Here is an 11,801-nt window from a genome sequence, read left to right on the forward strand (position 1 = left end):
GTATTGAGGAGGGCACGTTCTGCATGGAGCACTGGGTGTTATGCACAAACAATGAATCATAGAACACTACATCTAAAACTAATGATGTAATGTATGGGGATTAACATAACAATAAAAAAATTTTTTAAAAAAAGAATCCTAGGTATGTGCATATGTATATAAATATGTAGGTAAATACATTGAAAAGGGGCCAGAAGGACACATGTCAACATGGCCCCAGGTAAATGAGCGGAGTGTGGTGCTGGGAGGTGGGGGTAGGGAGAGTCTTCCAAGTTCTGCTCTCAGTGTCCCGGAGTTCCAGACCAAGTACAACACTAACACTAGTACTTGTGTAAAACCAGACTCCTCCTCTGTCCTCAGTCCTCCCCAGCATGGGACCCAGACTGCCACTCCCCACAGGTCTTGCCGCTTGCCCTGCATCTCCCATCCCTGCCACTTCTCTCTGCCTAGGGTGCCCTTCTCCCTCCCCCTCGTCCACTTGGCTGACCTGTCGTTTCTGAAACGCCTTCAGCTCCCAGCAGTGCTCCCCCCTGCCTCTCTCCTTGGGCCAACGGCCATACTGTGCACCCACTGTTCTGACAGCATGTCTGATGGACCCCCCTTCTAGAGCGGGCGCTCTGTTATAGTGTGATGAATGAATGGGTAAGTTGTAGTATGTTAATTTATTCATAATACTATGTAATAAGAAGTAACAATAGCAATGAGAAAGCATGCAATCAACTCATCTAGAGTATCTGGAGGAAAAAATGAGGGCAGGGGACACTGGAGACGCTGCTGAGACAAACTGGGGTTTGATCTGTGCCTTGAGGGCTAGCAGGCTTTGGAGGTGGGAGGCTGATGGGGGGCATGGCTGATAAGGATGAGGGAGTACCTGAACAAACAAGACCTGAGGCCCGTTTGTGGGTGGTAAAAAGGGACTAACATTCTCTAAGGAACACCTCTGTTTATTTAGCCACTTGGCATGCATTTATCATATGCCCACTACGCGGAAGGTGCTGGGAAGAGAAAGTGATATAAGATAGTCCCTTCCAAAATCCAAAGTCTAACAGGGGAGCCAGGATCCACATAGAGTGTAGAGAGGGAGCACCAAGGGGGCGGGGATTTCTAAATCACCTGGGGGACACTTGGAACTTTCCTGAAGGGAGACATATTTACAATTGTGAAGGACGGGAAGGGGGGAGTTGATGAAGAAAGAGAAGGGAGTCCTGTTTAGGGGCTGCAGGAGCAGAGGCACAAGGTGTTGGCAGGGGCACAGGATGCCCAACGGCCTGGACAGAATTGGGTCCACTGGGGCCAGGAGAAGTCAGGTCAGGAAGGGCAGCCCGAGCTGAACAGAACTGGGAGCTGGAACTTTATCCCAGTCCTACCACTGGACTTTTCTGCACAGGAGGGCCAGCTGGGTGGCAGGAAACCCAGGTAGGAGGAATTAGGCAGAAGTGAGAAGGGTCTGGACTGAGCTGTGGGAGGGAAACAGAAAAGCACCATGGAGACAGGAAGGAGGAGGCCCAGACAACATGTAGGCTGGCTGGGTGTGAGCAGGGAGGGAGGGGTCTGGGAAGCTGCCCAGGCTCCTTCTTGGGGACTGAGTGGCCAGTAATAGTGCCATCCTCACAGATAGGGAACCCTGGAGCAAGAGGTTTGGGAGGAAGATAAGGGATTCCACTTAGGACATGTTAAATTTGGGGTTCCTGTGGGACATCCAAATGGAAATGCCTTGGAATCAGTTGGATATGCAGGCCTGGGGCTCATGAGGGAGGTCTGCTGAGAAGTTAAGATTATAAGTGAGTCTTTAGGGCACGGGAGATGGTTGGATCCATGGTACTGTGCATACATATCTTATTTAATCCTCATAATCTCTATGAATCAGTATTAATATACCTTCATTAGAGATGAGCAAACTGAGAAGACAAGCAACTTAATAAAATCCACACAGCTTCTGAGTATCAAAGCCAGGAATCAAAGTCAGCTTTGTCTCCAAAGCTGTTGCTTGTTTTCTAGTTCCAGAATGGCCAATATGAGATACTTCTGCTCAGCATGGCAAATGCCAGTGAGAAATGAACTGGGAATGAATAGCACATGGGGCTCAGGTGAGTGAGGAGAGGGCAGGAGCAGGGCGGTGGGGTGGGGGTTAAGAAACACGGTTTGAGGGCGCCTGGGTGGCTCAGTCTGTTAAGCGTCTGACTCTTGATTTCAGCTTAGGTCATGATCTTGGGGTTGTGAGACTGAGCCCCACATCAGGCTCTGCACTCAGTGTGGAGTCTGCTTGAGATTCTTTCCCCCTCCCTTTCCTTTCCCTTCTCCTCCCCCAAACTCATGCTTTCTCTCTCTCTCTTAAATAAATAAAATCTTATTTTTTAAAAGATCATTTATTTTTTTTTATTTGAGAGAGAGAGACAGCAAAAGAGGTAATGCAAGCAGGGGGAGGGTCAGAGGGAGAAGCAGGCTTCCCGCTGAGCAGGGAGCCCGATGCGGGGCTCGATCCCAGGACCCTGGGATCATGACCTGAGCCGAAGGCAGACACTTAATGACTGAGCCACCCAGGCATCCCATAAAAAAAAAAATCTTAAAAAAGAAAAAGAAATACAGTTTGACCCAAATGGAGGAGTGACATGGGAGGGCAGTGTGGAAGCGCATTCAGAGGAGGCCTTGAAGGTGAAGGTGCCAGGTGAAGGCATGTGATTTTAACCTGCAGGCAACGAGGGGCCAAGGCCTGTGTGTCAGCTGGGGAAGAGCTGCTGGATAAAACGCAGGTCTCAGGAGGTGGTGCATGGGAACAGCTGGAGGCAGGGAGAGCCAAGACCTGACCTGTGAGTGGAAATAGGATGATGGGAGGTAAGGAGAGGTTCGGATTGTGGGGCAAGTGGAAAGTGAGCAGGAGAAAGTCGTGGAGGACTCCAGAGGTTAGAAGCAGGAGGCCCAGAAAGTGATGGTACCTTTTAGAAGGGCCCTCGAGTCTGGGGAAGAGCGGATAGTCGGTATTCGTATTACTATGGATAACCCGGCACTGTCCTGAGATCTTTGCCTGGATTTCGGCCTGTCCTCTCCCTTCTGCCCTCTCAGGAAGGGGCTACTGTTATGCACACCAGACGGAAGAGACCTGGCTGGGAGAGGTGAAGTGCCTTGCCCAAAGTCCAGCAGCTGCGGGGTACAATTCCGAAGGCCAGATCAGTCCGACTCCGGAGCCCATCTTCTCGGTCAGCAGCATAGTATCAGAGGCCGGGCTTGATCTGACCGCTGCCATTTGGTCTGGCTTCCCCTTGGCCACTCTTCCCCTGGCAATACTCTGTGCTCTCTGGCTTTGAGCTTCCTCCTGCCTGCTTAAGGGCTCTCCCACAGACTGTGTTCCCCAATGCCCAATGAAATCCTCCTGGAGTATACTTCTCATAGCACTGTGTCCTGTACATGTCCTTCGTGACACTTCCCACAATTACCATTCTTAGCTATGTCACTTTTTGTTTTACATCTGCAGGGAGAGGACCCTTGTATCTGCTCCCCGAGGCTAGCAGCCGCTGGTGGGTCGGGGGTTGACCTGTGCTTGTTGAGATGATTTAAGTGTAGACCTATCCCCCCAGAATCCAACGTCTGGGAGCTTTTTGGCGTTTTGGGCCACTGCCTTCCTCTTTGGGGCACAAAAGCTGACAGTCTAGGTCTGCCTCTTAGCGTCGGTCCTGGGAGCTCACCCACCAGCAGCCCCAGAAAAAGGCTGGTGTGCAGCCCCCACCCCGCTCATCCGTAGGCCCACGGGCCCCAGCCGCTCAGCCTTCCCTGGGCACTCACTATTCCTTGGCGATCTCCAAGTCCTTTCTGTGGCTCTGCAGGGCTGCGACCATCTGCCCCAGCTCAATCTGGGCATTCCCTATGCAGCTGTACAAGTTTCCAACCAGCTCGTCCTTGTTGGGCACCTCCTCTTTGTTCCATTCCAGCACTTTCTTCAGCACTTTCTCAGCTTTCTGAAGGCTGCCATCAGCACTGCCACTGCTCAGCACTAGGAAGGGAAACAGGGGACAGGGAGGTGGGAGCAGTCTCCTCAGGCTGATGGGAGAACCCGCCTCCCCCAGATACGATCCACAGGCCCGAAACCTCGGGCCCCTCTGGTGCTCTCCCACCACCTGGCCAAGGCTTCGCCCTTCCGAGAACACCACTCACACATGTCGATGTCCTCGAGGCTCTTGAGGATGTAATGGGCTGTCTGTGAGGGACGGCGCTTGCGGTCCCGTAGCCATTTCTCTTGCATCAGCTTCCGGTCCCGCTCCCTGGCATAGATGGGCTTCTGCTGCCTCCAGAAGTTACTGCGGGTGTCCAGGTAGTTGATGCCTGTCATGATGAGGTCCTCCACGGTCAGGCCATGCTTAATGGTGCCTTTGATCAGGTCTGGGAAGAATGGTGTGAGGAGAAACCGTCTAGAACCGGCGTCTAAGGGAGCCACCTCCTGTTGGCTGGGGATTCCTGCTGTGGGGTCCCCTGTGGGGAGCTCTGCTTTGAGCTGGGAAAAGCAAGAGCACATAGGTAGCAGGGTGGCCCTATGTGGACCCAGGTGAGGCCAGAGCCCCTCTTTCAGGTGCTGCCATGGTGTAGAAGTTCATGCACAGGCCTTTTATGGCAAGGATACAAGGAACTAGCCGAGGGGGCCACTGGCAGATAGCTGCCTGAAAGGACCGCAACCCTCGGGCCCCCTGATTTCAGGTTGTGTCCGCTGAGAAGACTGAGTATGAATGCACAGCCTGGCCCTGGTTGCCAGTGCCAAGGGATTCCCCAGGTGCCAAGTGGGCCAGGGCCAGCAGGGAGCTGGAAGAGTGTGCCCAAGCTCTGCCCGCCTGCCTGACCACAGGTTAGAGCTGGTAGCAAAACTGCAAGGCCTTGTGGGGTAATTTTCAGGCCACCCCTTCCTCCACAGAAGCTCCTCTGGAGGAAGGTGTTCAGGCCCCAGACAGAGAAGTGCCAGCAGGGAAGATGCTCCTGAGACACAGACCTGCAGGGAGTCCTGCACATAACCTCAGGAAGGCAGTTCTGGAGAAAAGGCATTTGATTCAAGGATGAATCCTGCTTAGGCTTATCAGCTAATGGCAATACTCCCACCCTCCCATTTCATTTCAAGGCTCTGCCCTACTTCTTGCCCCTGCCAGCACAGTATAGTAGGTAGAGCGTTAGATTGGAGGTTAGTAGGCCGGCCTCTGGGGTCGAATTCACCACGAACTTGCTTGTCATCTTGGGCAAGTTGCTCCCCATTCAAAGTCTCTCTTTCCTTATCTATAAAAGGAGGGATTAGACCAGATGAGATTTCAGAACATTCTAGTACTAGTATCATAGGATTCCCCTTCTAGCATGTCCCAGCTGGATTCCTTTGCCCTTTCTACAAATTGAAGGCTCAGGGGATGCCCCTCCAGGGACCTAGGTGATAAAGGAACCCCAATCTCTAGGGTTCCCTCCCAGGGGTACCAGAGTGCTAAGGGCACTGGTTCTGAAATTGGACATCCTAGATTCAAACCCAAGAGCCATGTCACTGTTTACTGATGTGTAACCTTTGGTGAGTTACTTAATCTTTCTGCACTTGAGTTTTCTCATCTGTAAATGAGAATACTAGGAAATCCTGTCCATAGGCTAATGTTACATGACAGGCTCTGTCTCCAGCTCATGTATTAAGCACCTGTCCCAGATTTCCTTTGCCCCAAGTTCCCTGTTGCAAACAAAGTATCTGAAACCTTCATCCAATAGGAGCTTCTCCAGATACTCCTTATCCACGTAGAGCTCGCCCAGGAGCTGGCGGACAATCTTCTCACTCTTGAGTGAGCCCTTCCGCTTGGACTCCCTCTTGGGGTGATGTAAGAGTTGTCTCACAGGATGAGGCTTCTGCTGGGCTTTCATACTCTGGGAAGATGGAGCAATACCCAACAGAGCTTCAACAAGGAGCACAGAGTACCCAGACATGGTCCCAGAGTCTGTGATCCCAGACATCTCCTCCAAGACCTTTCTGTGGGTCTAGAACCATGGAGTGTGTCTGGTCTGGGAACAGCTAGATTCCCAAGACCCCTCTGGAGCTGGGGCAGAATCCCACGGCTGCCCATGATGGGCAGGAGGTGACTGTCCCCAGGTTAGAGGGCCACCGAGACCTCAGGCACATGTGGGCACTTCCTTGGGAGGGATGTGATATCAGAACCAAGGCCCTTACCTCAGCTTGCTTGCTTAAGAAGGAGAGGTCCCCTTTGTTCTCTAGCTTAATTGAAGAAGGACCTGCAAGGAAAGAGCCTGGGGCTCAGGTGTGCCAGGTCCTCAAGCATGACCTATCACATATTTTTATGTAGAAATCTCTGCCTTTGGCAGAGGGTGAGAGAGGTTGTGGCAAAGCTGTCTCTGAGCCAGTCCAGCAGGTTGATGGTACAGGATATTTGGAATAACACTCTCCTATAGGTAGGCAGCCCCTGATATCCCAAGGCCATGGCAGCCAGATTTCCAAAGGCAGTCCCTGAGCACTAGGAGAGTTCTCCATCACTCTGCCACCCACAGTGGCAAACTCTTGCTCTCCTCCCTTATCCCCCTGCCACTAAGCCAATGGGTAAGGCCAGTCCTTGGTGCATTCATAGTAAGAGAGGAAGCCAGGAACTAGGGAAGGCTAGGCTCAGGACCTCATTCTATCCTATGAAACCAGGCCAAAGACAGGCCTAATGTGAATAGCTTTTGCATCTGGCTTAGAGGAGAACCAGAAGTTGCAGAGCTGAGCACAGTGGATCAGGGGCTGGTCCTCTGGGTAGACAGATTAGTTCCTAATCTTCAACAAAATCAGCAGCAACCAAATCCAAGCATGAGACTCCCTGCAGGCCTGGTGTAGCTGCTCACTCATTGCACCTCCAAGCCCAAAGATTCCAAGAGCCTCCCAGGATAAGGGCATAGGTCCGATGGTCACTCACTTCCCACTGAGTTGTTGATAGCCTCCTGAGCTTTCTGAATTCCAACTTTGAATTCTCGGTCAGGCCGCAACTTGTAGCCTCGATGATAGAACACCAGGGCAAACTCAAAGTCTCCCATGGTGTACAGGGTCTCAGCCTTTTGTAAAATCCCCTGAAATGAGAGGAAGTCAAATTGAGGTGGCAGACAAGGCCTTACAGGACTTAGGTGTGGTGGAGCAGAGGGTCCTGGGTTGAGGATCAAGGTTGGGATACAGGGGCAGGTAGCTAGGTAAGTGACCTAGGGAGAGAAAAAGGCATCAAACCCTAGGCAGCCTGGCTGGTTCTTCAGCTTCTTCTCATCAGAGGCTGCGACAGGCAATAGCAGTGGTGAAAGCCAGATTGAGTCACCTTGCAGAAAGTCAGGTCACTCTGGAGTGAAGCCTCGGCATCCTTCAGGGACTTCTCCAGCTCTCCCATCTTCAGGAAGCACTTGGATCGGGCAACCAGGCAGTTCTTATCTCCATTCTGAAGGTGAAGAGCCTAAGAAAGGAACCACCCAGGTTGACAGGCACCAGGCAGCACAAGGTAGAAGCCTGACCAGAAAGAGCATCCCAAACCGTCCTGCCAGCATTTCAAGGGGACTCCTCAGGCCAGCAAACAGGTCTCTGGATCTTTTCAAACCAAAAGCAGCACAACATCGATCTTTGCTCAGTCCACTAATAGGCTGCACGTAGCTCATCTCGAACGAGGTCAAATCACTAGCTATTGTGAAAGCCATTGGTGGAAATGTGTGAATATACCACTCTGTGGATATAATATACTGAATTTCCCCCAAATGTCTGGGATTCCTCCAGTCTTCTCAGGCAATAGAAGCTTAAGATTTTTAGTGCATACCAAATTCAACCACAAACCTCAAATGGCTGTATAACAAACACTCAAAATACATTTCAGAGGCTAAGCATTCTGAAGGCTAATGAAACAGGTTTTAGGACATCTGCAACTTGAGTCATCCATTCCCCTAGCTCTCTCTTTTTACATAGCTTACTGAGAACAAATGAACAAATCACTATTTCAGGAGATCATGATGAAAATGCTAGCAAAACTGAAACTGTGATTTGGGCAATAGAGTGGGAATGGAACATTTCTCCTGCTCCCTGTGTCCTCTCTTCTGTTTGAAATCATCATTGGAGGGGCACCGGGGTGGCTCAGTCAGTTAGGCGTCTGCCCCTTGATTTCAGCTCAGGTTATGATCTCGGGGTTGAGAGATGAAGCCCCAGGTAGAGCTCTGCGCTTAGCGGGAGTCTGCTTCCCTCCTTCTGCTTCTCCCTCTCCCTCTGCCCCTCTCCCACCCACATGCACATGTGCACTCTCTCTCTCTCCCTCAAAATAAGTAAATAAATAACTCTCTAAAATAGGAAAAGAGGGGCACCTGGGTGGCTCAGTCGTTAAGTGTCTGTCTTCGGCTGAGGTCATGATCCCAGGGTCCTGGGATCGAGCCCCTCATCGGGCTCCCTGCTCAGAGGACAGCCTGCTTCTCCCTCTCCCACTCCCCCTGCTTGTGTTCCCTCTCTCACTGTCTCTCTCTGTGTGTCAAATAAATAAAAAAAATCTTAAAAAAAAAAAAAAAGAAGTGGGCTATACGTTGTAAAAGAAATTGTGGTAAGAACATCTAACAGCTGGGGGCACCTGGGTTGGTGTAGTTGGTTGAGCGACCGACCCTTGATTTCAGCTCAGATCGTGATCTCAGGGTCTTGAGATGGAGCCCCAAGTGGGGCTCCACACTCAGGGTGGAATCTGCTTGGGACTGTCTCTCCCTCTGCCCCTCCTCCACCCCCAGCCCCTGTGTGCACTCTCTCTCTCTCTCTTTCTCTAAAATAAATAAATAAATCTTTTTAAAAAAAGAACCTCTACTAGCTTACTTGTGAGGGAGTATGTATGGTGGTTAGCACCTCAGCACTGGAATCTGAGTGCCTGGGTTTGAAAACCTTCTCTTGCCAGTTCAGTGATCTCCACCATGTACTCAACTTCTGTATCAGTTTCCTCACCTATCAAATGGAGTAATAACAGAACCTCCCTCATAGGGCTGTACTGCACTTAGCAGCAGTGTGCCTAATATCCTAAAACAGCACCCAATCCCCATAGGGTGGGGTTGAGCAATTGGTACTAAGATTATATATAATAATGTTATTTACTGGCCATCTTCTGTGAGCAACTGTGCTTGAGATTTCACCACTTGTGCATGCAGCCTCCAAGCCCATTTCCCAGCCAATGACGGGAAATTAAGGCTGCTCTGTGGGAAGAGGCCAATCACACGACATTTCAGTAAAAAAAGGAGAAGTCACTGTTAATGTAGAGAACGGTTACTAACAGGCAGAAGGCAAGTGGGAAATGGTGGGAAATGGTAGAAAATGGCGAGGCAGTGACAGAAGTTGACAGTAGTGCGTCAATCAGGAACAAATGAATAATAGAAACAAAAGGGTCCTCCAGGCACCACGGGGACCTCAGTGTTATCAGCAATCAGAAGTGGTGATGGGTGACTGGTAGGTTCAGAGCCCAACTCACGTTGCTGAAGCTATGGGCGGCTTTAGAGAACTCTCCGCACAGATACAGCCGCTCGCCCTCCGCCATGTAAGAGGGAAAGGTGCTTCGCAAGCTCTCAGCTTCTGGGTCCGACATGGTAGCCGGATTCGGTGACGCTGAAGCAGAAAAAGGGAGGAAAAGAAGCGGGAGAACCTCGGTCTGGCTTGTGGAAGCCCCGTCTCTTAGCAACCGGGAAGCGTAGAGTTGCTTCCGGCCCCTCCCCTCGCTCCCTCGGGGCGGGAGTCCGCGGTACATCCGCCGCAAGCGTGCGCATGCGCCGGCCCAGCGGCGCGTGGCCGAGGGCGTGATCGGCGCGTGGCCGGTGCCTTCCGAGAAGCGGCGCTGGGCCGTGTTGTGCTGTTGCGCGCTCCGTCGGTTGTCTGCCGAGAGCCGTGCCCCGTGTCCAAAATTTACAGCCAGTAACGTTGGAAGAGGATTGGGGGCAGAATTCCCAATAGAGATAAGGCATACGTGGCAAGGATATGTGCACCGTGTATCGCCACATTCAGGACTTGAGGATTTGCAAGGGATTTCGTGGAAGACAACGTTGGGTTCGACCTTAATTTAACACATTTATTGAGCACCTGCTTGTGGTAGGCTCTGATCGAGGCCTCTCCTGACGGCTTTCCCCATTCCCTCACTCTCTCTGCTAAAAAGGTAGACTAGATTCTGCTAGGTTCCAGCGAACACCCTGCCTTTGCGACATTACTTTTAAAACGTCAACTTCCAACGCTAGTGACATCGTGACCTCCATTAAGGCAGGGACCCTGTCGTAACCTTGTTTCCAGAATGCAACTGTCTGGCACATAGTAGGAGCTAAATAAATCATTGTTAAAGTTTAAATAGTTAAAAGATGGCCCTAACTACACAGATGTACACACCAATGAGTACATGTAAAGCTGGAGAAATCTGAATAGGATCAGTGGATCGTACCAGCGTCTATTTTCTGTTGTGTTATTGTACTCAAGTTTTTCAAGATGTTACCATTGGGGGAAACTGGGTAAAGGGTACATGGGATCTTTTTATTATTTCTTACAACTGACTATGAATCTACAATTATCTCAAAATAAAAGTCTAATTAAGAAAAGAATGACTTTAATGCCAAGATAAAAAAAATAAGGTTCCTTGCTTGGAAGAGTTTGGTCTAGTCAGGGAGTGAGATGCATAAATGATAATGACTTCCCAAAGCGATGTTGAGATATTCGAAGTTCTGTGTGCCTGTGAAGGAGGTGAGGATAGATGAGTGAAAAATTCAGTCAGGGCCTGGGCTGGATTAGAGACAGCTTCACAAAAGGGGTCACATTTGAGCGGAGGGTGAGTAGGAATGGTGCCCAAGAGACCTAAGTAGGGAAGGAGGTAAGCAAAGGCCAGAGGTGTGTAAGTTCACAAAGTGTGTAAGGAGCAGCAACCTCATGTGCTGGCTTCCATAACTTATATGTTATTAAGATGGGCACATAGGTGAGTTGAACACATTGCTGAAGTGACCAGCAGTTAATTGGAAAATCCTCCTGTAAAGAGGAAATCTATAGGTTTAATTCAATTCCAATCAAAATCCCAGCAGAATTTTTTTGATAATTGACAAGCTGATTCTAAGATCTATGTGGAAATGCAAAGTACCTAGAAGAGCCAAAACAATTTTGAAGAAGAAATACAAAAGAGAAGTTATGCTGTGCTGTCAAGACTTATTATTATTTTTTTTTAAATTTATTTGCGAGAGAGAGAATGAGAGACAGAGAGCATGAGAGGGAGGAGGGTCAGAGGGAGAAGCAGACTCCCTGCTGAGCAGGGAGCCTGATGTGGGACTCGATCCCCGGACTCCAGGATCATGACCTGAGCCGAAGGCAGTCGCTTAACCAACTGAGCCACCCAGGCACCCCTGTCAAGACTTATTTTAAAGCTATAGTAATGGTATTAGCATAAAGATCGATATGCAGATCAATGCAACAGAATAGAGTTCATAAATAGATCCACACATATATGATCAATTAATGTTCAACGAAGTTGCCAAAGAAATTCGGCGCAGAAAAGATAATCTTTTCAACAAATGGTACTGGAACAATTGGATAGCCATATGCCAAAATAAAACAGAAAAAAACCTTACCTCACACTATATACAAAAATTAACTCAATAGATTTAAATGTAAAACATCAAAATTAGAAAATTAGGGAAAAAATAGTTGAAAATAACAAGGTACAAAAAGCATGAAAAAGAAAAAATAAATTTGACATCAAGATTAAAAGGTTCTGGGGGCACCTGGGTGGCTCAGTCAGTTAAGTGTCTGACTTCTGCCTGGGTCATCATCCCAGGGTCCTGGGATCCAGCCCGGCATCAGGCTCCCT

The 11,801-nt window shown here is 49.7% G+C and overlaps 1 protein-coding gene across 1 annotated transcript in view; it reads right to left on the minus strand.

The window, feature by feature from the left end:
• ODAD4 (outer dynein arm docking complex subunit 4) overlaps window positions 1-9,635 on the minus strand; it is a 22,708-nt gene extending 13,073 nt beyond the window's left edge. The window contains exons 1-7 of the mRNA XM_031040204.2: window positions 9,444-9,635; window positions 7,290-7,421; window positions 6,903-7,053; window positions 6,167-6,228; window positions 5,700-5,865; window positions 4,147-4,371; window positions 3,778-3,985 (exon numbers count right to left, since the gene is read on the minus strand). Of these exons, the coding sequence (XP_030896064.2) occupies window positions 3,778-3,985; window positions 4,147-4,371; window positions 5,700-5,865; window positions 6,167-6,228; window positions 6,903-7,053; window positions 7,290-7,421; window positions 9,444-9,557 (1,058 nt within the window). The 5' untranslated portion in view covers window positions 9,558-9,635. The remainder of the gene's footprint in view (window positions 1-3,777; window positions 3,986-4,146; window positions 4,372-5,699; window positions 5,866-6,166; window positions 6,229-6,902; window positions 7,054-7,289; window positions 7,422-9,443) is intronic.
• Window positions 9,636-11,801: the final 2,166 nt, after the last annotated feature.

This window comes from Leptonychotes weddellii, chromosome 15, assembly GCF_054177405.1.
Source record: "Leptonychotes weddellii isolate Sample4059 chromosome 15, ASM5417740v2, whole genome shotgun sequence".
In the NCBI taxonomy this organism is placed as follows: Eukaryota; Metazoa; Chordata; class Mammalia; order Carnivora; family Phocidae; genus Leptonychotes; species Leptonychotes weddellii.